Source organism: Eublepharis macularius, chromosome 4 (assembly GCF_028583425.1).
Source record: "Eublepharis macularius isolate TG4126 chromosome 4, MPM_Emac_v1.0, whole genome shotgun sequence".
NCBI classification, from domain to species: Eukaryota; Metazoa; Chordata; class Lepidosauria; order Squamata; family Eublepharidae; genus Eublepharis; species Eublepharis macularius.
The window spans coordinates 148090387-148117672 of NC_072793.1; the positions used below are offsets into that span (position 1 = coordinate 148090387).

General features: G+C 44.2%; 1 protein-coding gene across 6 annotated transcripts in view; it reads left to right on the top strand.

The window, feature by feature from the left end:
- The window catches only part of CADPS (calcium dependent secretion activator), a 504169-nt gene that overhangs the window by 433085 nt on the left and 43798 nt on the right, over nt 1-27286 (top strand). For all 6 annotated transcript variants that reach the window (XM_054976243.1, XM_054976241.1, XM_054976242.1 and 3 more), the window contains one exon: nt 22413-22445. In XM_054976243.1, coding sequence (XP_054832218.1) covers nt 22413-22445 — 33 coding nt within the window. The remainder of the gene's footprint in view (nt 1-22412; nt 22446-27286) is intronic.

Sequence of the window (27286 nt, forward strand, 5' to 3'; positions counted from 1 at the left end):
GACAACACCCTCAAGATGAAAGATAATGAAATGGGTGTGCTTGGTGGTAACCAAGCAGAATGAGTAACCCACTTGGTGACTCTGCCCCCAAACCCTAGGAGACAGAGCCATTACCAAAAAGTGATAGCCAAGCAGGTGCTACAGATTGTCCCTCCCAAAGTCCATGCGTGGATTTTGCAGAATAAGCCAGCTGACCTTAAAGACCTTAGGGCCAAACTGGAAAACTTTACTACTGCCGACCAAGACCACTAGCTGGGCTATGGAAGCCACCACTGTTAAAGGCATATGCAGCCACCAGGCTCGCACTCCAGGCCTATCTGACGGGCGCTCCCGGGAGGTGCCTCCAGCTGATGGAAGGCCCCGGGGACTGGGTTGAGGTCATTCTCTCAAACTTCTGGTGGGCTCCCCCATCCTGGCCTGCCACCCCAAGGGGTCCCCTGCCTCCAGATGTTTGGGGTGGAGAGAGGGGGAAAGAGCCCCCAGGACAGATGCCCCCACAGGGGAAAGGGCTTTGTATTACATGCAGCCAGATGGGGCACTCCCAGACGGAGATGAAATGTGACGTTGGATGGGAAGTTGCGCTTCCAGCCTCTGCAGGTCCAGCTAAGGCTCCCATGTTCCTCACCATCATTGCCTTAAGAGGGAAGAGGGTGTATGCCCTCCTAGACTCTGGCAGCACCATTTCAATGATCCAGGCTCACCTGTTATATCCAGGCCTGCCGGTAAGGTGTTGGACTCAAGAGTCCTGTGTCTACAAAGGTCTCACTGGGGTATCGGGGGACACTGCATGCGCTGGAGGTAGCCCAGGTGCCAGACCTGCCTTACCTTGTGCTGCTGGGGTGAGATGCGCCCGAGTTAACAGAACTCCTTCAGGAAGCACTGACCCCAGCAACCATGTTGTTGGGGGGAGTAGGAAGAGGACAGCTCAGATACCCTGGGCATCTCACAGCCAAGAGTGGGAGTAAACCTGGACAACTCCGCCATGTGGGCAAACCCAAGCTTCAGCGAGACAGAAGGAAATAGACTCCACTCTCTAGAAGCTATGAGAGTCTGTGCTGGTAAGTGACGGACAGACCCAAGACACCCAACAAGCAAGCCACCTCCCTACGATCCATAAGGAGGAGGGGATACAGTTCCAAGTGGCAAAGGTCCCATGCCTAGGCCAGCTACCAGGGGCTTGCCAAAGCCCTTCAAAACACCCTAGACATTTTTTTTAGCCTTCCATCACTGCCAAAAAAGGCACATTGCCAGCGTGCCCTGTCTGCCCAAGGGCATTGTCTCACATCCCCCCAGGGCACATTTGACCCTGTTGCCACTGATTCAAACCCTCTTCTTCTGAGTGGTCATATATTTCATGAGACCCCTCCCATGTATCCCATGGGCTTTCATTTTGCACTTGTCATAGTGGATTATACTACCTGGTTCCCAGAAGGGATCTCCCTCGAGGCTGTGCATACCACCAGAGTGGTCAAGGCCCTCCTGAAGTTATTCATCTTGGTAGGCATCCCCTCCTTGATCCTAACTGAGAGAACAACCTCATTCAGGGCTGCCCTGATGCAACACCTGTGCCAGACATTGGATATCAGACTAATCTTTATCTCAGTGTACCACCCCCTCCCAGGATGGCCTGGTGGAGCTGTTTAATCAGATCCTCAAGCGGGCTCTGCAGAAGCTGGTGCAGGAACTGCCAAACCAGTGGGACCTCTACCTGGATCCACTTCTCTTCACCTTGTGTGAGGCCCCACAAGCTTAAACTGGATTCAGTCCCTTGAACTCATCTACAGATGCAAACACAAGGTCTCCTAGACCCCATTGAGTGATGGGCTCCAAGGCCAAAGCTCAGCTGGCTAATGAATATATACGATAGTTGTGAGAATACTTGGAGTGGTCCAAGGATGAAGCCCACCATTGGTTGGCGGTTGCCCAGGAATAGCAGAAGTCTTGCTATGATTGCGACACCTGGGGAACCCCTGATTGCCCTCACTCTGGGACACAAGGTTCGGTCTACTGGACAGCCTGCCCCAGCAACCCCTGGCAGGGGCTCTACAAGTAACCAAGGTGGTAGGACCCTTCACATATGAGGCACAGGGCAGGCCTCAAGAGCAGGATCGGAAGGTTCCGCACGCAAATCCTGAAGAAGTGGTATGGACAGGATGCCAAGGGATACTGTCTTGCAGATGACCTCTCTACTTGCCTGGAGGAAAATTTCTGTAGACTCCCAAAGCCCCAGTGGCTGAGCCCCCTGAAACAGATCCACAGCTAAGCCCCAAACAAATTGCTCAGTTGGAAGATCTCTGGGAGCACATCCCAGGGGTGTTCTTCCGCCAACCAGAGGAGACTGCCTTGATGCAGCACACGATCTCCACTGAGCCCAGGTAAATAGTGTGCATCGGACCTTAATTGGTCAGGGGAGGGGAGGGGGCCAGGGAGAGTCCCCCAAAGAATGGATAGGCCCCTGGCAGATGCGAGCCACTAGGGAGGCAAATGAAGGCAGTCCTGGACCCACTGGGCCAGAGCAAACCAGGCTGCAACACAGGGGAGAGAGGTTGTGTGAGGGTGCTGTTTACCCACCTCCTCCCCTTTTCTGAGGCTTACCTGGTGCTGCACCCTGAGGAAGGAGAAACCCTGGAAGGGCAAGCAAAGGAAAGGGAGCAGGAAAGGGAAGAGGCTATGGAGGCAAGGAAGGGGGAAAGGACATGGTGGGGGAGGGGAAAATGAGATTCCCTTGTGGGTCCCCACTTGTATCATCTAATAGCCAAGTGCCCCCCCCCACCCGATGGACACTTTATACCTTGTCTGTGCTACTTGGGGGCACTCCCCAGGTTACCACAAAAATCTGAACACTTTTTTAAAAAAAATAGAGAGGGGTTAAATTCTCCCCCTAAACAATACTTACACTGCACAAGTCCAGTCAATGCAAAGCCAGGCAGGCAGGCCAAAAGGAGTGCGGTCAGGAGGGAGAGTCGCCTTGCCAAGGAGGGCTGGAATGAGGCAAGCCAGATGGGTGCTGGGAGAGTCCTTGCTGCTGCCATTATATCAGGAAAAGGCAGGAAGAGAGGTGGGAATGAGGCTGAGTAGGCAGGGGAGAGTCATCACCTCTGCCATGTTGAGGAACCTGCATAGTGCCCAGATGGCTGGGAATGTGCTGCGGATACTGTGAAACTGCTGCTGCTGAGGTACTGAAGCTGGGGTGGGGATGACAGGAGAGGCCTCTACCGCCACTCCCCGCTGTCGACACTGCCAGCCCCCAGCTCCGAAGGCTGGGAACACACCTCACCTCCCCATGCCTCACTACTGCTTCTTGGCCTCCCCGGCTCTCTTGCTCTGGCTCTTCCCTCTGCAGAGAAGCAAATAAGGAAAGGAAAGGTGGGTGGGAGGGGGAGGCAAAGAGTAAGGAGAAAGAGTGCTTAGAAGGGGGCGGGAAAGATGAACAGGGAAGGGTGGCTGGGAAGGGGGAAGGAAAGGCTGGAAAGTTCCTTACCGCTTCCATTACCACTGTCACCCCCTGGGACTTGCACAATCCACAACATTGTGTTGCAGTCCCCCACTTACTAAAATCTAATTCCTTAACTCTTGGCATTCAGTGATGGGCATTAATATAATATAAATATAACATAATATAAATATAATACTTTACACTTCTCATGCCAATCTCCAGATTAACCTTGAAAATGTCAGGAACATATTTTTAAAAGATTAAAAAAATTTGTTTAATAAACAACTGTAACCCAAAAGAAGCACAAAACTGAAACGGGCAGAATTCTGCAATCTAAACACCTAAAAACAACATTCAAAACACAATATAAAATGTTCATATGATTATAAACTCAAGATTAAAACTCAAACTAGAACAAAGTGCAATAAATCAAATAATGTTTGCCGATTTCTGCATATACATTAAGGAGTCTTTTACACACTATAAAAGATGATGCCTCAAGTGGAAAGCATGGAAGGAAACTGTTGGTGAATCAGCCAAGAGCTTGCAGAGTCTGTAATGTTCTTCTACCTATATAACATAGAGATCAGGGCACGGTATGTTCCCCCCCCCTTCCCTCCTAAGATGCAGCCCCTTTAGGTGGCAGCATCAGAGGATGTGTGGAGGTGGCAGCGTTTGCTGGCATTGGAAGTGCCGGCATCAGCCCTAGGAGACAGTGCAATGTGTAGTTCTGCGTTTTCTGTGGATCCAAGCTGTTCCTTGGTGGATGCTGCCTCTCTGGCAATGCATAATATTGTTTGCAGTGAGTGGCATGGATCATTGCCATGGTCTGGCTCATTGCCGCTCTGCAAATGGAATCTGGAGCACATCCAGCTGGCTGTAATTCAGGGGGACAGAAGTTCTCCTTCAGTGCTTCTGATTGCCACAGTCCTACCACACAGACCTGTGCCGGTCCTCGATCCAGTCCACAGAGCAGGCAGGCAGCATAGGAGGTTTCTAGCCTGCATCATTACTGCGCTTTCACATTAAGTGTGGAAGCATGTTGAGAAGGTACCTGATACAGTGCCAGATCAGGCGCTCAGAAAACTCCTGTCTAGTCATGCCTTTAGGTGCTTAGATCTGCAGGCCTGGAGCTAGAAGGATAGATATATTATTCTGTAGTGCAGTAAATTTTTGCCAGGTGATTACATCCTTATAAAATATTGAAGTATTGAACAAAATAATTAGATGGGCTTCTGAATGGAGAGGCCTGACTAGAAACCCAATCTCTCAACATTGCTCCTTGTTCTTGGGTTACAAACAAGTCCTCAGAATCCTAGCATTCTTTTTGCAACTAACGCATTTTAAGCCACAGCATTCCTTAAGAAGCTACTGCATTTCGGTTGCAGCTCCTCTTAAGTATGAGAATAACAGCCCTGACCTACCTTACTGGATTATTGTGTTGATTACAAGAAAATAATGTGCATGCCGTACTTAGAAAAGTCTAAAGTGATTATTAGCAATTTCTCGTTGTTAACTTGCATTATTAGTTAAGGACATTGGCCGTCGTCACACGGGCATCTCTTCTGTTAAATTTACAGCATATAGCGTCCTACCTGTTATCGGCACAGTAACGTTTCTTTGGGTCACCTAACGGCTCTTCGCGCCACCAGCTGTCCACACCGAAGCACTCTGTTCTGTTCTCTCTAACCGCGCAGAAGCAGCTCCTCCCCCCCCCCTTTTTAAAATTATTCTGGCGTTTAATTCCACCATAACGGAATAACAGCATATAAACATTCCGTTAGAGCAAAACATTACGACCCTTTTGTTTTTCCAACTTTGAAATTATATAAATAGCCCTTTGCCCACAGAAAACTCCCTGTCTGACGTGATCCCCATCGCTGAAGACTCTGCCATGGTGATTGAGTCATTTTTACTTCAGCAGAAAGTTTGCATTGTGTTATGTCGTTATGGCGTTATAAGGACATAATAAAATTAAAAAAGGGGGAGTCGCAGGAAGAAATGGATTCTGGGATTGAAGGGAGGGCATAGGATGTTGCGAGGCGAAATACATTGATGTGAGGCATTCACACTGAGGCACAAAATAGCGCGACTATCAAGCACAAAGCAGAAGAGAGAAAATCGCTACAGTGTTGGAATAAGGTGGGTGTTTGCTGGGAAATAGCGCCATTTTAGCGCTAAATAAAAGCCCGTGTGACGACGGCCATTGATTCCAGTTATTGTAGTGCCCATTATATTATTTTGCATTCCATACCAAATAAAGCAGTAATATGAATCTACTGGCGTATATACAGGTCAGCCATAGGAAACTACCTTGTGTCAGCCTTGCCATGCTCAACTGCCTTGCACAATGCTATGCTAAAGAAGAATATTCTGCAGTCGCTAAGCTTTATGTGATTGTGAGTGCTGTACAGAAGGCAGCTGATTCTAACTTTACTTGTTTACTCAGGTACATGTGTATGAATGCAAAATTAAGATGCCTCAACAACCATTTTATCGCCCCTCAGATTCAAAGTTTAATATGTCTGGTTATTTCTGAAGGCTTTTTAAACAGTGTCTGTGCTGGGTTATCATAATGTTTTCGGTAGCAGCTGCAATTCCACAAGCACTAGCCATGGCAACTGCCTTGAGCATTAATATGTGGAGAGGTGGTGTGTAAATTAATAATAATAATAACTGCACTTATATACCGCTCTTCTAGACAGATTAGTGCCTCACTCTGAGGGGTAAATAAGTTAGTGTTATTATTATCCTCACAATACAGCTGGGGACCTGGGGCTGAGAGGAGAGGCTTGCCCAAGGCTACCTACTGAATTCACGGTGGTAGTGGGATTCGAACCAGTAGAGTGCTGATTCACAGCTGAACCACTATCCACTGTGCTACAGCAGCTCTCTATTAAGTTAAATAAATAAATGGGATGCATTTTCCCAATGAACTTATCATGTACAAACTTCCTTTATTACACTGATGCAAGCACCTGATCAGGTTGCTTTGATGTTCCCTTTTGATCTTGGACACGGCAATGTGCCAAGCAGCTTTGCGTTTCTGCAATAGTTACTTAGTCATTGCAATGTATGTATTTGTTTTTTGTAGGGAATTTATAACAATACCATGAAATCATAATAAAATTATAATTTATCAAAATAAAAATAAAACATTAAAGGGCAGTCCAACTTTCAGCCACTTTTAACTAGTCCAATAACCTTGGGTAATGGATGTTCAGGTCATTAAAGTGACTGTGGAATTGCTTGTCATTTGTCCTCTCTTTGTGCCTGCTCAGTCATATGCATCTTTTAAATGACTGAAAATCAGAGGGATTCCTTTTCCTGCTTTTTGTAACCTGCACAGGCAACGACATATATTCGAGAAGTAATTGCAAGAGCAGATCAAAAGATTAGCTGGATTTATGGGCAAACAATGAAGGCACATGAGATATAATAAGAAGTCTCAAATCAAAAGTCTCAAATTGAATTATTTTTCTCATTTTACTGTGTGCCTCTTAAAGGTCACATAGTAACCTGCAATGGCAGACTGGTGGTGGCCGCAGTGGCAGCAGTGAAAAAGTCTAATCATGTGAGAAAACGATGTAATTGCACAAACTGGATGCATCCAGATTCATTGACTTACCAGTATAGTTTGCCAAACAGCCCTACTTGCAAGTAGCAAGCAAGATATGAGCCAAACCAGTGAGTGAACAAGCACGTCTGAAGAGTAAATAGTAAGAAAGAATGAGGAACTGAGCTGTTTCCATATATTAGAAATTAGAAGTCAATGGATTGCATGGAGGTCTTGACACCATCAGTCACATTATATCCTGTACCAGAGAAGAATATGTCAACTTCCTCCATTAATCACCAATCACCATTTTGACTGTCTATAGAGGACTGACACGTTGATTTTAATTTTACAGTCCCTTTAGTGCAACTCTGCTTAGGATGGAACCATTAGACTCCCTCCCAACGTCTTCAGTCACATCAGCATATCTTTTCTTTTTTCTTTTATGAAACAGAAGAATGCTAAAGATTAACTTAGTATCACTAGGCATCTTATAACCCTATGTACAATGTATTTTAAAAGCTCTGTAGAGAAGCATAACAGTGCAATTCTAAACACAGTCATATCCTTAAGACTATTGACTTCAGTGGACTTAGATGGGTATAACTCTGTTTAGGACTGAACTGTAATCAACTAGAGCTATGATGTTTTCTTTGAACTAGAATAGCATGAAATGAATACTTATTTTAATCCATTTACTTCTACTCCTGCTATATGAAGAAGTTATTTCCAAAACATTGTGGTCAGAGATTTCTTTAAAATCGCAAAACGACTATCCTTCTACTAATTCCTTTATCAAATGTTGTCCAGTCTTTTAGAAAATCACATGTCACCAGGGGTCTTATGACAAGTTGTTTTATCACCTAGTAGAATACTCTCATTTTCAATTCTTGCTGTGAAATTCAGTTTAAAATTAATGTACCAGTTGTTCTAATAGCATTCTCACTGACCACATCATTATAAAGTACTTCTAGGTTTCTCTAAATGGAACATTGTTCTGCACTTGGTTAGATGAAAAAGTAGGATGTTTTCTGCAGTCAACAATGTTTCTTGGCGCTGGCAGTCCAGTCATTAGATAGCTATCTGGACCTCTGAAATGAATTGCATTATCCTGATGACAGCTGCTGAGAATCCATTTAATTTGGAGAGCCTCTTCTCTTTGAACGGGGGCAGGGAGAAAATTATTGCAATATTAATTAAAACTCTGCAATATATTTTACCCCTAAGGGAAAAGTTACTGCCAATCTTATTTTTGTTCTGCACAAATTTTGTTGTAAATTGAGACATTTCATAGGAAAAGTCACATAATCCTTGGAGAGCTACAGCCTAGGAAAATAAAATCACTCAACACCCGGTAGTATGGAAATTGCAATACATGTAGCCAAATTTTACACTAAAGAAAAACAAGCAGTTTTTTAAAAAAATCTTTGGGTTTTTTGGTAAGAAGAAATGTGGAAGACAGACTAAATTATCGCTATCATGTCTGTTTCATTTGTTTCAGAGCAAATGTTCATTTAATGTTGCAGTAGTTCGATGACTTTTAATATCTGGCTTTTTTAGCTTAGAGTTTTTAATAGGCTCATGGTCTGTCATACAAACCAATCTCATGCATGTTTATTTTTTAATTCCACTGAATTTAATATGATTTACTCCCGAGTAAATGTGCATAAATGGCAGTCTAAATGAGACATTTCTCTATTCCTACAGTTGCATCCAGGATAATTTTGAGAGCCAGTTTGGTGTAGTGGTTAAGAGTGCGGGACTGTGATCTGAAGAACCGGGTTTGATTCCCCACTTCTCCACTTGAAGCCAGCTGGGTGATCTTGGGATAGTCACAGCTTCTAGGAGCTCTGTTAGCCCTACCCACCTCACAGGGTGTTTGTTGTGGGGATAATAATAACACACTTTGTAAACCACTCTGAGTGGGTGTTACATTGTCCTGAAGGGTGGTATATAAATCAAAAGTTGTTGTTGTTGTTTTCTAATGGCAGAATGGATCTTTCCTGCCATCCCACTCCCACTGCAGCTCACTAATCTCCAAGAAATGTTGCCCCTGGCGGGCAGGGGACTCAGAAAAATGGTCATTCCCTGCTGTTTAACTGAGACATCTGGTTCTCAGAGCCAAGCTACAAGAGATGAATTACACGAGGAGCACATGAAGGGGATCGCAATGGTAGCCAGGAAGATGAGTTTTAAAAGAGATCAGAAGGCTTTGTAAATTTCCCCTCTCTACAGAGCCAGGGAGATGCTACTCAGAAGGTTTATTAATTTCCTCTTTGTCTCCTGAAAGCTCTGTCAGTTTCACCTCCCCTTCTAGGAGGCAAAGAGGAAATAAACAAACCCTCTGAGGAGCAATCTTTGCTGGCTCTGTAGAGAGGGGAAATTGACAAGGCCTTCCGATCTCTTTTAAAACTCACTTCCTGACTAACATTGTGACTTCCTTCACATGCTCCTCCTCGTGTAGCTTAGCTCTCAGTGCTTCTGAACATGGGAGTTCTGTTTACTTATCCCTGCTAATAGCCTTTCTAGCCTTTACATGAAAAGCTGAGGCTATAAACATCTAAGAAATGCCTTAAAGAAGAAATCTATTTAAAAATGGGTTAAAGGAAAAGAGATAGACATATTGATGTAATTTGAAGTGCAGGTTATCCCAAGCGCTGGCCCTAGTGCAGCAGAAGATGGAAAAGTTGCAATAAGAGTAGGAAAGAACTGAGGCAACAGTAGATGACCGTGCAAGAAATGAAGAGAATGAGATGAGAAATAAGAGATGGGAGAGCAGATTAAGTTGAGATCAAAGGGCCAAGAACCATAACTATAAGAATTAGCTAATACTGAAGATAAGAAAGAGGTGCAAAGATTTAACAAGAAGGGCAGAAACACAAACGTAGTATTATAAGACAGAGGACTTAACAATTAGCTTCAACTCCAAGTTTACTTTTATCTGTTTAAAAAAATTCTGTGCCACCCCTTTTGAAATACATAATATAAAACAATTAAAAACAACAATTAAATATATACGCAGTTAACATACACAGTTAAAATAGGAAGGAGAGTCAGTGAGAGGAAGCCAAACAGAAAAGTCTTCATATGCTAATAGAAGACAGTGATAGAGGAAGACAGACGGATGTGCTTGGGGAGAGAATTCCATAATTTTGTTGCCACAACCAGGAAGACTCCTTCTCACCCATCTAGCCTCAGATGGCAAGGGCACCCAAAGAAGGGACCCTGAAGATGACCACAGAGATTGGGTAGGTTCATATGGGAGCAGGTGATTCTTAAGGTATGTTGTTCCAGAGTAATTGGGAGTCAGTGTAGGTGAAATAAGACTGAAGTAAAGTGGTCCCTACAACCCATTCCAGTCAGCATTCTGGCAGAAGTATTTTGTATCTACTATCACTTCAAACCTACAAGGCAGCCCCATATAAAGTATATTACAGCATTCTGATCTGTATGTTACCAGGTCATTTACCACAGTGGGAAGACCCTTATTGACCAGGAAAGGCTGCAGCCAGCTCAGCAGCTGAAGCTAGTAAAAGATAACCGTGATCACTGCTGCCACCTTCTTATCTAACAAGAGGCCCCCAAGCTACAAACCTGCTCTTTTAGGGAGAGTGCAACCCCATCTAGCAGGAGACATGACAATTCTTGAGTCAGTCCTTCCACCCACCAGTAACATCTCCATTTTGTCAAGTTTTACCGTAGTACCATTTTCCATTAAAGAATTGCGGACAGGCATAGCCTCCTTGGAATCTGCTGGAAGCATGAGATAGAACTGAGTATCATTTGCATATTGGTGCTTACCCAGCCCAAATCTTCAAATACCCTTTCAGTGGCATTATGTAGATGTTAAAAAGCAAGAGGGACACAACAGAACCTTGCAGGACTGCATTGGCTAGGAGCCAAGAGACTGAGCAGCAATGCCCCAACACCACCTTCTGAAACTCACCTTCTAGGTAGTACTAAAACCTACCACAGAATGGTGCTGCCGGATCCTAACCCCAAAAGACAGTACAGAAGGATACTATGATCAATAGTGTCGACAGCTACTGAGGGGTCCAGGAGGGATCAACAGGGTTACACTTCCCCTATCCATCTCCCAGCACAGCTGATCCATCAAGGCTGTTTCAAGCCCATTACCAATCCTGAAACCAGATTGGAAAGGAGCCAAGCAATCTATTTCTTCTAGGAATCCCTCGAGTTGTTCAGCAACCACTCATACAGTCACCTTGCTCAAAAATGGTATACCTGATTCTGGACAATAGTTACTCAGATTGCCTGGGTACAAAGCAAGTATTTTTAAGAGTGGGCACACCACCATCTGTTTCAAGGCAGAAGGTGACTACTCCTACTCTCAAGGAGGCATTTACAGTCTTCTGGACTCAATCAATCAGCCATCCCCCACCCCACCCCAGACTGAAGCAACAACCAGGAGGATCAAGGGCATACAAGCCGTTGGTAGGCCTCAGACTCTCTAGAATCCTGTTGATATCCTCAGAGTGAATAAACTGAAAAGTTTCCCTTATAACTAGACAATCCAACACCTTGGCAATGTCTGACACTATCCCTGGTAATGTAGGGTCCAAATTGGTACATATGCAAGAGGTTTTATCTGCCAAGTGTTCACCAAACTGATCACAGTGGGCTACCAAGCAGTCAACTTCTTCTCATAGGCCATATCCCATAGGCCACTTACCACCCAAAAGAATATCGCAGGCCTAACACTATCTTACTATATAATTGAGTAAGCGTGTTTCAGACGACTCACTTTATACCCTGGTGCACCATCAGAGGGTGCTGCCGCAGAGGAAAGCCCAGGTAACTCACCATATCACTCATGAAAACATGCTGTGGTGGGAAGCCCAGGCCAGGAACAGGAGTGGAGCAGGTGGCAATGCCCTCCCCGTGTCTTAACCCGGCTGGTATTAGGTGCAGAGCAGGTGGCAATGCCTGCCTCCCTTCAGCCAGCTTGTATTAGAAATGGAACAGGTAGCAATGCCCACCACCACCTTAACCCAGCTGGTATTAGTAGCGGAGAAGGTGGCAATGCCCGCCCCCCTTCAGCCAGCTAGTATTAGGAGGGGAACAGATGGCAGTGCCCGCCCCCTGCCTTAACCCAGTTGGAATTAGGAGTGGAGCAGGTGGCAATGCCTGCTCCCCGCCTTAAACCAGCTGGTATTAGGAGCACAGCAGGTGGCAATGCCTGCCCCCCGCATTAACCCAGCTGATATTAGGAGTGGAGCAGGTGGCAATGCCCTCCCCCCTTCACCCAGCTGGGATCAGCAGCAGAGCAGGTGGCTATGTCCACTCTCCACCTTATCCCAGCCGATATTAGAAGCGGAGGAGGTGGCAATGCCCACCTCCCACCTTAACACAGCCGGTAATAGGAGCGGAGCAGGTGGCAATGCCCGCCCCCCGCCTTAACCCAGCTGGTATTAGGAGCGGAGCAGTGGGGCAATGCCTACCCCCCACTTTAAGCCAGCTAGGATCAGGAGCGAAGCAGGTGCCAATGCCCGCCCCCCTTCACCCAGCTGGGATTAGGAGCGGAGCAAGTGGCTATGCCTACTCTCTGCCTTAACCTAGCTGGTATTAGGAGCAGGTAAGTTCATAACCACTGCCATAAACCATAACTAACTGCTACATACAGAATTCATATCAACAGCAGAGTAAACCTTGACTGATAAGCATGCGTGTCCTCAAGCAAAAAACCAGTCCTGCAATTGTTCTTTGTAAGTGTATTCCAAATCTCAATGCTGAGAACACCCGCTGATGTTGTGCAGTCCGATGCAAAATCCCTCGGGGGAGGAATGGAAAGGAGATGTCGGTGGTGAGAAAAGATGATATTATCCTCAGGTGGGTGTGTGATGCACTGCTTGGAGACCCCCAAAGGGGGCTCCTGCGCCCAACAAGCTCCCGGATGTCTTAGGCTTGTTTCATGTACATTTCTTCATGGGGCGATATGTGTCCCACCTCAAAACGATCTCTCTAAAATGTAAAACACTCAAATCAATATCTATTCCCTCCTTCCACACTGCCTCTGACCCTCGACTTCCCATGCACTTACCCAACTCCCCTCCACAAAAAATGAGCTCTCACGTGCTGATTCTCAACGCACCTTCAGGGATCAGTTTGCAAATGTAACGCCTGCCCCCTATATATATCTTCAAACGACTGGTTGCAAATTAAAGCGGTATCCACCCTGTAAGAGAGAGACCGTGCATGATCTTGAATCAACCTAAATAACAACTCAAGTTCCAATCTGAATTGAGGCCCTTCATGCTACATATAAGATCGTGCTATATCGGACATACCTGGGTGTCAACAACCCCCTGTCATCGGATTTAAGAAGACAAAAAGCATCGGAGACCGTCTGGTACACACTAGATTTGGATCAAGAGCACATAGCACCAACCTTCCACGGGGGCACTTTGCATGTGGTCACTGCAAAGTGTGCCCACTGGTCTGGCCACAGCATGAGATTCAGAATGATGGGAGGTTTTTGAATCATGGAATCAACCACTTCTCCACATGTCAGACAGCCAAGGTGGTGTATGTCATCAGATGCCCATGCAACAAATTGTATGTGGGCAGTACTATCCGCCCGGCACACGTTCGGATCAGCGAACATATTTCTAGAATATGCAACAAGGTCCAGGAGGCACCACTAGTTGAACATTACTCAACCCAGCATAGCGGTTCTACCTCTTTAACTTATACGATCTTATATGTAGCACGGAATGAAGAACATTGGAACTTTCAACGGGATCTCCTTAGAAGAGAAGCGGAATGGATCTTTCGTCTTCAAACCTTACAGCCCAAGGGCCTCAATTCAGATTGGAACTTGAGTTGTTATTTAGGTTGATTCAAGATCATGCACGGTCTCTCTCTTACAGGGTGGATACCGCTTTAATTTGCAACCAGTCGTTTGAAGATATATATAGGGGGCGGGCGTTACATTTGCAAACTGATCCCTGAAGGTGCGTTGAGAATCAGCACGTGAGAGCTCATTTTTTGTGGAGGGGAGTTGGGTAAGTGCATGGGAAGTCGAGGGTCAGAGGCAGTGTGGAAGGAGGGAATAGATATTGATTTGAGTGTTTTACATTTTAGAGAGATCGTTTTGAGGTGGGACACATATCGCCCCATGAAGAAATGTACATGAAACAAGCCTAAGACATCCGGGAGCTTGTTGGGCGCAGGAGCCCCCTTTGGGGGTCTCCAAGCAGTGCATCACACACCCACCTGAGGATAATATCATCTTTTCTCACCACCGACATCTCCTTTCCATTCCTCCCCCGAGGGATTTTGCATCGGACTGCACAACATCAGCGGGTGTTCTCAGCATTGGGATTTGGAATACACTTACAAAGAACAATTGCAGGACTGGTTTTTTGCTTGAGGACACGCACGCTTATCAGTCAAGGTTTACTCTGCTGTTGCTATGAATTCTGTATGTAGCAGTTAGTTATGGTTTATGGCAGTGGTTATGAACTTACATGCACCTTTTGTAGTAAATAAATGTGTATATGGTATTGAAAAAAACTTTTACAAACACTTGTATTATACAGCATATTGGTACTGCTCACACGGTTCTTCTCAGCTCGGCTAGGTGAGTAGGCAGGATTTTTGCCTCTTTATTACTCCGGTATTAGGATCAGAGCAGTGGGCAATGCCCACCCCCCCCTTCACTCAGGTGGGATCAGGAGCAGAGCAGATGGCAATGCCTGCCCCCTTCATCCAGCTGGGATCAGGAGTACAGCAGGTGCCATTGCCCACCCAGTGCCTTCACCTGGGTGGGATCAGGCACAGAGCAGGAGGCAATTCCCTTCTTCCCTTCACAGAGCTGGGATAAGAAGTGGAGTAGGTGGCAATGCCCACCACCTTCAGCCTACTGGAATAAGGCACTGAGCAGGCGGCAACGCCCACCCCATCTTCACCCTGTCAGAATCAGTTGCCAAGCAGGCAGCAATCTCTGCCCCCCTTCATCCTGCCGGAATCAGGAGCAGAGAAAGTGGCTATGTCCGCACCCCCTTCACCCAGTTGAGATCAGGAGCAGAGCACGTAGCAAAACCCACTGCCTGCCGTCACCTGTCAGGATCAGGCGTGGAGCAGGAAGTAATGCCCACTACTCCCTTCACACAGCAGGGAACAGGTGGCAATGACCACCCCCCTTCACCTAGCTGAGATTAGGCTTGGAGCAGGCAGCAATGCCTGCCCCCCTTCAGCCAGCCGTAATCAGGCGCAGAGCAGAAGGCAATGCCCATTTTCCCTTCACCCAGCTGGGATCAGGAGTGGAGCATGTGGCAATGCCTGCCCCCCTTTACCTGGCCTGTATCAGGCATGCAGCAGGTAGCAAAGCCCACCACCCCTTCACGTTGCTGAGATCAAGTGTAGAGCACGTGGCAATGCCCACCCCCTTCTTTCACCGGTCGGGATCAGAGATGGAGGAGGAGGGAATGCCTGCCTGCCCATTCTCCCCTTTCTAGAGCCCATTGTATTTTTGCCCACAACAGGCTTTGTTTTTAGTGTGGATATAATGATGGTGAAGTATTGTTTCATCACCGACATGAAATAGACTTTAAAATGAGCTCCAGCCCATGTCTTGTTGTACTTGGCCTGAGTCTTTCTTCACTGTTACTCTAGCTATTTCCCATATCTTTTCATAGCCTATGGACCCTCAGTCTTTTCATATCCTACGGACCCAATCGGCTACCCAAGCTCTAAGACCTGAGAGAGGGTGCCTAGGAGCAACCAAGTCAACTGCCCAAGTCATCTCTTTCCAGACAAACAAAATGACATAGTTAGCATATGTTCTTCACTGCTGAACCCCTTCCAGGAAAATTTCTACAGTCTTGTGTGTCACCATAGTGGAACTGAATTTTGTAATTGTGTTCCCAATTCAATTTTAATTTTGCCATTCAGTACAAGATCCTGAAATGAGTTTCTGAAAGAGTTTTAATGGTGTGAAACCAGTTAATCGCATGATGTGTGGTCTGGAGATAATCTGGAGGATTTTAATACTGCCAAAGTAGTTTAAATGTATTATTTAAACTGGAGTGTCTGCAAATGACATTGCTGTGTAAAGTTTGTCTACATTTTTTAATCAACATAGTGTGGCTTTAAAAACTAAAAAAGTTGAGCAGCTACTTGCAGAAATGTGTGTATGCCAGTAGATTCAAATATCGGTAAGGTAAAGGTAGTTCCCTGTGCAAGCACCGAGTAATTACTGACCCATGGGGGACGTCGCATCATGACATTTTCTTGGCAGACTTGTTACGAGGTGGTTTGCCATTCCCTTCACCAGTCATCTACACTTTACCCCCAGGAAACTGGGTACTCATTTTACCAACCTCGGAAGGATGGAAGGCTGAGTCAACCTTAAGCCAGCTACCTGAACACAGTTTCTGCCAGGATTGAACTCAGGTCATGAGCAGAGCTTAGGCTGCAGTACTGCAACTTACCACTCTGCGCCACGGGACTCACTATATCCAAATATATTCAAATATAATGTGTACATTATAGATGGGGAATTGTATGTTGTTCCCCTGCCTAAATCCCAAACCACAATTCATGGTTCAGTTTGGTGGTAGCTATGGGATTCCTTGCACCTCTTAGATTATATTAAGTATCGCAACAGTTAGATAATGTTTACTGGATCCTTACTTTCATCATTCCTGCTACAAACTCAAGCATATTATAGTTTCGCTTCAACTCCTCGCTTCCCAAGAACAAGCTACTTACCGAAAGATATGATCCGAGGACAAAGTAGCTATTGACATTTCTTTGATTTTGTACTCCTGAGATTATGAATGCTACAGAAGGGGGCTACTTCTTGTGGAGAGGGACAGGGCTCTAATCATTTTCCTCATTGCAATGCAGCCACTTCTCAGTGGCACATAAAAGTCAATTACTATACCAGGGTAACTGAATAGACTGCTAGCAACTTCTCAGTTTTAGTAAGGTACAACGGTTGCTTGCTGGTTCTTAAGCAGCAGGGCATTACTCTGAGAAAGAACTTTACTCTTTCTCCCATTCTAACAGACTACATGTGCATGTATGTAGACATGTAAAAAACACTTTTCTTTCCATATATTTTGAGATTAAATTTGTTAAGCAATAATTCCACCAAAATTACATGCATGTAATGCAACAGTATTGGTAAAATGTTTTGGCCATTGTAGGGCTAGAGAAATCATCAAAAACAGTTTGACAAGAGATCGTGGCAGGACAGGAAAAAAATCAATTCCTACCCTGTCTGGGAGAGCTTGATCTCATGAGATCTCAGAGCCAAGCTACAAGTGACGCCTGACACAGGTTGGACACTTGTCAGCTTCCCTCAAGTTTTGATGGGAAATGTAGGCATCCTGGTCTTGCAGCTGTAATGGAGAGCCAAGCTGTAAAACCAGGATGCCTACATTTCCCATCAAAACTTGAGGTAAGCTGACAAGTGTCCAACCTGTGTAAGGCAGCACTTGTAGCTTGGCTCTCAGAAGCTAAGTAGAGTTGGCCTTGGTTAGTAATTGGATGGGAGATCCTCAACAAAGACCAAGGTTGCAGAGTCAGGCAATGGCAAACCACCTCTGTTGATCTCTTGCCATGAAAACCCCACCAGGGGGGTCTCCATAAGTCAACTATGACTTGAAGGCATGATTTCATTTTTTGATAGTGGAGGCAATGATGATTCTGTAGTATAGCCTTCAGCTTACTGAACAGATACAGCCTGTACAGACCCTAAGAAGTTTGCTGATGCTGTAGCTGAAGTCACCTTAATGAACTTGAAAACCTTGACATCAGACATCAAGGCTAAACGATCATTACAAATATGGCATCTGGCTTCCTAGAGAACAAAGATCATAGGGCTCCATTCAAGTCAGAGTCTAGTCTGGTAACTGGAAGAAATGTGAGGCTGGTTTCATGAACAATTTTAAATGCAAAAATATTGGCAATGCCTAGAGATGCTATAGTAATCGGCCAGGTTGAGTTTTCAGTGCAAATCTTCTTTGTGTCCAATTGCATCCAATCTATTTTCTGTCAGGAATAAAAAATTGGCCACTGGATGTGCAAATTAATGTGCAAGATAGCCAGGATTGGTGGGCAGGGGGGGGGCGTTGAAAATGGAATCTGAATAGACATTGGAATGCATATATAATTGCAGATGTCTCTTAGTACTGCATTACTCTCAGGAAAGCATATTCCATGTGCATTCACTCCTATGTACAACTAGCTCAATCAGTCAAGGTTCATGTACCAGCCCATTGCTATAATGTGCATTAGTTCAAGCAATGTTTTTTTCAGAAAGGAAAGCAGGATTCCTGCATATCCAAAACACTCCATGGGCTTTCTGTTTTTTCTAATTTGTGTACCTTTTTCATGCATTATAAGTTAACGCTTTGGAAAGCAACATACATTTATCACTACTAAATAGGGTTGTTATTGGGAAGGGAATTCCTTTTTCTGAAATTCACTTTTTTAGATATACTTATTGATTCCTCTTATTCTCCCCCCACCCACCCACCCCAACTTTTAAAAGAGGGATCCCCCCTGCCAGGTGACATAAAATGCAGAGACCAAGTTTGGGTATAATAAGGGCCACTTTATTAGCTAAACAATAACACAACCTGTCATTACGGCAAGGGATCTAACTGTGGTACAGGTCAAGCCCTGGGGCCCACCTGGACCTCCGCCTTGACCTGTCTGGGTGAACCTCCACTGCCCCAGGGGTGTTCCATCCACCGGATGGCTGGGACCCGGCAGCCAGGCTAGTGGTTCCCCTGGCAAGCTCCATCCCCCACAACCGTGGAGCCTGGGGGTGGCCTTGCCCAGGTTCCCCACCTTGCAGTCTGCCCTCACAGCTGGCAGCTGTACAGCCTCACCAACCGCTCCTGGCAGACCCCAATTCCCGCCTAATGGGAATATGCCAAGGGGGTCACAGGCCCACTCTTTTTGATCCTGTCCTCCCAGCAGCCAACTATATACAGCACCACCACACCAATTAACAAAAATTCCCACAGTGCAAGGTAGGCGAAAAACAACCCACCCACAGGGCCAATCTGGGTGAGAAGAAAAAAATCCTATCTGGCCCCACAAACGGCGACCAGCTAATCCTGCACTACAATAGGGAGAGGTGGGTGGGCTGAGCTCAACATGGCAACTGAGACGCCGGAGGCGGGTGGAGTAGGCAAAAACGCCCTGAGTCTCCGCCCCCTGGCCCATCCCCAGATGCCCCGGGAGAGGAAGGCTGCTTTTTCTCTCCGCAGCAGCAAACCCGGCCCCCAGCCTTAGCAGCCAAGCCTGCTGGCTGGGATGGCCGTATTCTCTTTAATTTGTCTTCAGTTTCTCGTGGAAGAGAAATCAATGCTTCCTTTTGTAACTTCAGCCTTTGCTGTTATTTTATGTTACGCACCACAGGGTGGTGTTCTAGCAGGAGGATAGGAAGGTTTGGGAAGACATTGACTGCCTCTGAGCATCTACAGAGTGAAATTCTGAAATTTTGTTGCGTCTCCCTTGCCCTCCTGTCTTCTATTTTTTCTTTGTTCAAAATGGAATTGATTAGAAACTGATTCCAGAAGGAGAGGAAGAAACAGATAGTTCAATTTTAGGGAGAATTTTGTTAAAGAAGAATTTAAAGAATTTTTCTTAATAACTCTACTTACAAATTTTAATTCTAACATGCCCCAATAGGTTAATTTACAAATGTGCAACAGTTTGCTTTCCCCTATTCCTTATTTTTTCATTGCAGCTTGGTGATAATGACGCTGGGTTTGACTTGAACTATCATCACCAGCATGGCCTGATGTATCTCCTTTTCTTTGCTTAATTGTTCACGCACATACATGATTGGAGTACATCCACCCACTCACACATTCTGTCTCACTCCTATAATAATTCTTTCAGTTCTTCAATCATTTGTGTGTGTGTATGTGTGATGTGTGTTGTTTAGCCTATTTTATCAGTAACATTTGAAATATTTAGAAGCAGGTGAGCTCTTAGAACCCAAACAAGGATTGTGATTGTTGATGTAATCTAATTAAACGCCTGGTTGTTACAAACTCTCAGCCTTGCAGATGGGATGCATTATGGTACCTTCATAAAAGGGTCTCTCTGACCATCTGGAAACTGTTCATTAAGACAACTGGTTTATTTCTGCAGCTGGCAATAGAGAAGGGGATTCCAGGTATTTCTAGATCAACATATCTATGTCTCGTTATCAAGAAGAACAGAAGAAAAAATGTGAGGGCTTTTGGTTTTACCTATTCCAAAGGTCTGAAAGATATGGAAGCATCTGCAGTTTACCTTGGTTTTCATAAAGGTTTTGCTTTTTCTTTCTTGCAACATTTGCATCACAATACCCCAAGGACATCCAGAATATTGTAAGATGCCCCTCCAAATCACATAGGAAAGCCAGTGCTTTGTTTTTCTCCTTTCCTTCCATTGTGTCTGTGGACATGGAAGCACATGGGGATAATGTAATCTGAGAACTGGCAGTAAAACTGCTACATGCTTGCACTCTTGCTGCTGTTTTCAGCATCACTGCAGCAGTTTTAGGAGCTGCGTGTTTGAACAATATCTATGGGTTCACAGATGATTTGCCCATAATAGGGTGTGTCCAGCCAGCCAAGTCTGAAGCCTTCCTCCAATTTAAGTGGGGGGAGGCTTTGAGAGCTACAGTTGCTGAACAGCCCAAGGTGAACTTTCATGAGATCCAGTACCATTCTGTATTCTACTTTTACAAATTCGTGCTTTCTGTGTAAGTTCTTTGGTTTGTGCGCTTAGATTTGGCAGCTTTTGTCACAGGTCACAGCTGCGTTCTTGAGCCTTGCTTTCCCTTTAAGTAGTGCTAGTACAAAACTGGTATTAATCTCAAAGGATTGCACAAAAAACAGTGCAAGAAGCAGGGGACCTGGTCTGATAAGATGTATCATTTTGCCTTCTGAACAATAGTCAGGGAACACACTACCTCAGCATGGTGTCCTCTTCCTTTACCACATTACCCTCATTCACCAAGTTCAAATATATGATACGGTTTCCCTTTAGGATTCTTCTATCACTGCCCCCCACCAGGGCGAGAAAGGACTCATATAAAGGGATGGTCTACAAGTCTATGAGAACAAGGGCAAGATGTTTATAAGCATGGGTTTTATTCCACCAAACACAGATTTCTTATATTTATTGTGTGAAGATTAATGTTATAATACTTGCAAGTCCATCCTGTGAGGGTGCCTGTCAGATGCAATTCATGACAAACTATGACTATTAAATATTCGGTATTTAGGGTTGTGTGACCAAGATCCCAAGTGGTAATCAACAGGTCTTCCAGATATCGAGGAGGCAAGTTCTTTCTCAGTCACATCTCTTTTCTGCTATATCCCTGCCTCCATATCTTCACTACAATATCCACAAGGCTGTAATTGCCTGTGAAGCAACACTGACTCCGGCTGCTTTAAAGACCCCAAATGTTTGAAGTCAAGACACTGCTCTGGCATAGCAGTCCTTGTCCTCCATTCTAATTTCTTGGGGCTCTTTTTTACATTCTTCTCGTGGCTGCTCCAGTGCAGTGCCTTTCCTTGCCCCAGGGCAATGAGTAGCACAGAGCTAAAAGGAGCTGTCTTTAAGGTTCCTCCTGTTTAGCCCTGCTTTTCTCCTTTTACCCTAGGAGCATCGAAAGGAGCCGTGCTGTAGCAGCTCCCAACTCCCAAGTATGGCATAAAAAGAGGGGTTATCAAAATGCTGCTGATATTATACAATTGCAGAAAAAAATAATTCCTATAGGCTCCATTTTTCGTTTTTGGAATTTGAGTAGAGCATGTAGCAAAAAATGCTTTACTAAGTACCATACTTTATAATCTAAGCAGTTCAGTTTGTTTAATTAGAATCAGTATTACAGGACAATATAATGTGAGTGTTATGTGTCATCAAGTCACTCTTGACTCATCGAAAACTCTTTGATGCTACGACATCTGATTGTGTTTATTCACAAGCCGTACTCTGGGCAAAGGGCTACTGTTAGGACAGAATATGAGGAAACAGAATGGCTTCCAGTTGGCAAAGGTGTCAGGCAAGGATGTATGTTATCTCCCTATCTGTTCAATCTATATGCAGAACATATCATAAAGAAAGTTGGATTAGGTTAAGATGAAGGTGGAGTGAAACTTGGTGGGAGGACTATCAACAATTTGCAATATGCAGATGATACCATGTTATTGGTAGAAAATAGTAAAGACCTGAAATGAATACTGATGAAGGTTAAAGGAGAAAGTGTCAAGGCAGGATTTCCACTAAATATATAATCTAAAAATTCTGTATAGGATAGCTTCTCTGATTTTCTAAGAATACTGCAACTACCATATTTGTTGTCTAGTTTGTGCATTGTTTACCTATTTTGAAGCAATAAATTTTAATCTGAAGCCTGCTTTGTTTCTGTTTCAGGTGAAGGCAGCTTCCAAATACGTGGATGTGCCCGTAAGCATTATTTAAATATGACACTCTTTTAATATTTAAGGACTCAATTGGCAATGACTTATTTTGCAATAAGGATTGGAACTTTTTTTATTTTAAAAAAGGCTAACTGCACTTTAAAAAAAATCTTAGCCTATGGTGAACATGAAACTTTTTGTGCAATAATTTCTAACAGCTGATTCATTCTGTATGTTTTCTAGTGATTATCTGCTCTTTAGATAACTGCTTTCACAAATCTCTCTCAAGTGCATCATATGATGTTTATTACTAGAGCTATGTAAAATGTCATAAAATCAGAGATATGGCACAAATGTCAAGCAGACTTGTAGCATCCACTTGTTTACTTTTGCATATGCTTCATTAATGATGCAGCCATTGCTTTCTGTATGGCAGCTACAAAATACAATTGCTCCTATCTGATGCTTGGAAGGAAGTGGGACCAGAATGAACACAGAGCAATAAAATGAGAAAACTGTCTTTTAAGCACATTGACATATGTTACCATGAATCCGCTTCATGGGAACTGGTCCTAACATACCCCCTTAACTTAACAGATCGTTCAAGAGGCTTGGGGCAATAGTGAGCTATGAGACCTTACCATGATACAGCAGGATTAATAGAGCAAGGAAGGCACATCTGGGAACTTTTAGTTAAAGGCATCTTATAAACTAACCAGCTGTACAATGCTGGGGAAGTGTGGAAAATTATGTAGAAACACAACCACCCTATTGAAATAATGAAGACTGTAGAGAGGGGACTAGAAATCATAGAGTCTGTCATAATTGCAGTGAACAGACAGAACCAGGCATAATAGTGTGGTGCAGCAGTTAGGGATTCAAACTCTCACTCTGGCATGAACCTCATTGGGTGATCTTAGGCTAGTTAGGCTTAGGCTCAACATTTCTGTTGACTAGGATCAACTAGAGATTAATTGTATTAAAATCAGAGCAGATAAAAAATGCACATTAGAGAGTCCAAGAACGCCTAGAAAGAATTATCTTTACAGAGGGACCTTTACAAAGGCCCAAACTCCCCCACTGAAAATTACATAACATATAGGGTTGTCAGGTCATGCCTGGCAACTGACTGGACTTTTAGGGGTGGGGATATGGGGTATGTGATGTCGCATGCACCTCTGTATCACTTCCAGGTAGAGTAGCTCTAGGAGTAGCTGGAAACTATGGTTTTACCATAGAGTTTCCAATGATTCCTAGAGGGTTATTTTTATTTTGCCGTAACGAAGCGGTGGCAGGCAACAACAGCTAGTGGTGGCAGTGGGGGAGGCCTGGCAGCCCTAATAACTTAAAAATACTATTAAGGCAATCCTCACTGTTATAACTTTTACTATGAGCTTTAAGGGAAATCAGAGTTCTCTCCCTCCCTTCAAGAATGACAAAGTAACTGGGGATCTCCTAGAATTCAAAGGCCTGCTACAGGGAAGTACATATATTTGATATGTTGACAGACAGTTATGTTGGAAAAGGCACACTGCTGGGTGACAAGTGACAATGAATGACATAACAATGGAGAAAGTGTAATTTGGGACCCTAGCCCAAAATGCTGAATGACCCTATTTTTAGTTAGGCCCAAAGCCAATACAGATTTAATGGGCTAAAGCATGTAATTCTGCATGAGATTTCAACCTTAGCTTTTAACTGTCAGACAATTTAACAGTTACAGCCTATCTCTTGTTGCAACTAACTTTGTGCTTGTTAATAGATCTTTTTTCATATTTTTTTTCTTTTAGCCATTATTTAAGCTTTATGGAAAACATTTGTGGGAAAAACAGTGGTGAATTCGTGATGTGTACACCTCCCAAAATATCCTTGAAGATATTTTTGCAAAATAACCGCATTCGTTAATTTTAAAAGGGCAAATGGTGCTGTAGGCCCCCATTTAGAGCTTGGATTATAATGAAGAGAGCCCTTAAACATCTCAGGCAAAGCACTCTGCTCACCGGAAATTAACATTTAAATTAAGTTTAAGTGCAATATATGAATGTTGGTTGAAGTCAGGGATTATAACTGATAAAGCAAGAGACGCTTGCAGACAGACATTTTGTTCAGATAATTTACAGAGAAGAATGACTTTCTGCCACTTGTACCATCCAAATTCTGCATGTGGCGCCATATGTTTAACGACATACAAGCAAATAAACAGAACCTAGTGTTGTGAAGAACTGGACATAACAAAACACAGAAGCCACTAAGGTTGCCAACTTCCAGATGGGGCCTAGAGATGTCTCAGAATTACATCTGATCTCCAGACTACAGAGATCAGTTCCCCGGGAGAAAATGCCTGCTGTGGAGACATTATACCACAACTATGACATTATACCCCACTGAGACATTATATGGCATTATACCTCAACTGAGTTCCCTCCCCTCTCTAAACCCCGCCCTCCCCAGGCTCCACCTCCAAATCTCCAGGAATTTCCCAACTCAAAGTTGGCAACCCTAGAAGACACTGTTCATGTCACTATGTTTTTAGGTAATTTACTGACAAAGTTTATCATTTGATTTATCCAGTGTTCATATTATGAATGTCCTAGCTACTAATCTTACTGTGTCATATCTATCCCATTTGTGTCCTGCTCTTGCTCCAAAGTGTTCAGAGAGACATGTATGGAATTATTTTATCCTCACAACAATCCTTTAAGCGAGATTAAGCTGTATAATAGCAACTGGTTTAAGGACATATGGTGAGCTTTATGGTGAAGCAGAGACCTGGACCCAGTTCAAGTACTGTGTTCTCTCAACTGCACCTTCTAAACTGAAGAATCACTTCGTAGCAGTTACCTTCGGTACCAAGGAACACAACTGCAATGTCATATTATACTTAAATATGTGCCGATGAGCAAATAAATGAATATGATGGTGAGGAGGGCTGGGAAAATACCAGGCTTAGATTGCTAACTGACCTAAGAATTTGAGAGTCTCCCATAAAGTACCAATCTCTCAACTATCACAGCATAATAAATTGTGACAATATACTGGTGTAGTAAAAAGATGCATAGAGGCAAATGTTTACTATGAAGATGAAAATGTCAATTAATATAGGTTCACCAGTCCCTTTGCCCTTTATATCACACCATAAGAATCAATGGAAATGTACCTGAATTGCAGAAATAACAGTAGAGTCTGATTCTCCATTTCCATATTGTTTTATACAAGTATGGACATTTATTTCATTTTTTCAGTGTGATGTGTTGGGGGAAGTGGGCTGGTCAGTGCCATTTGACACAAGGAAACAACTTCTAGGTTAAGAAGAGTGGGTCCAAGAGGGCAGGAGAAGGAGGACAAAATTCTGAGGGGTCCAGGAAGGTGGGGAATTTGTTGTCATTTGATTCTTGGGCGGCATCTGGTGGTATGAGATGGTGCTCTATAAAGAGGGCCTTTTAAATCTGTTCAGCCTTTCGTAAAACTGGAGGGATGTCAAAAAGGAGAGAAAGAGACTGTCATCCAGAGCAGAAAGACTCATGGGAATGCTGCCCAAGACAGCAGATGAGGATCAGTGACCGAGGATAAATGGATTCCCCCCATTCTATCCCTTGATAGTTTGGAAGGTTTGTTGCACCTTGCATTCCATTCCTCCTGAATTCCACTTTAACTAGGACAATTTCTAAAATTAATTCTGAAATTGGAGCATGCACATTTTGCTGCAGCTTTCCGCTCCTTCCGTTCATTTTTAACTTCTCACCCCACCCTGGCTCTGTATTAGAAATGTACAGAATTGAGAAATTTAAAGAAAAATGGAGGATTCCTAACACAGCAGAATGTCAGGCTCTGCCAGGGGATTCTCCTAGACTACTTCATCAGACCAGGCTGGATGAGTTAAAAGTCTTTATTAAGAGATTACCACCATTAGAGCACAGTGCAAAGCAATTGCCAGGAATACCAGGGCAAGGCGCAGTGGGCTAGTTATACCCTCCTCTCTCCTCCCCCTTTTTCAAGCAGAAGTCCATTAGTCTTGGTGCGCAGTCTCTCACGGGAAAAGCTGGAAGGGGGAAGAGATGCAAGCTCCAAGGTCATTCGGCTGGTTCCCGGGCGCCTCTAGCCCCATCCACCCCCACCACTTTACCACTATAGATAAGACAGCTGAGTGCAGGATAGCAGTAGCAGAGAAAACAGTAAGAGGACAGCAACACTACAAACTATCTAACCCCCCTCCTCCCTCAAAGTAGAAGACATCACTGAGTATGGCAGGCAGGTCACAGGCCTGTTTGACATAGTTTAATTTTGAAAACAAGCTCAGGCAATTCAGAACTCCAAAAAATCTGTGGACAAATCTGAATGAAAACTTGATTATTTTGTATTCCACTTTTCTCACACACTGGGGACTCTAAACAGCATAGGAAGTAAAATATACACAAATACAATTTAAACAAAAATATGTGACCTGAAAAGCCGGACTTTAAACAGGTCCGGACTTTAAACAGGTAAGGAACCTCTAGGACATCCTAGGCTGGTGCTGGTTCTGCAAAGTGGCTTGTGCAGGACCACAGGCTGAAATCCATGGGTTAAGAGCCAAAGGCCATTTCCCTTTGGCCAGGTCCTTAGGTTGCATACAAAAAAGTATGCATCAAATGCTCAGACAAGGAAGTCTTATTCAACTAGCTCAGATGTTCCAGTTCCATCCCTTTCTTGGTAATTTTGGAAGCATCCTTAGGGGTGCGGGGCATGAAGCAGGGATGGTCAGAGGAGCCCAAAAGGATACTTTGTCCAGCTCTCATAAATATAGGGAAGGGGAGAGATATTAACAAAGAAAGGGACTCAAAGAGGCCTCTTCCTGTCCTCTGATTTGAATCCTTGGTAAGAATGCAAAGAATGAGTCTTCCTCAAAAC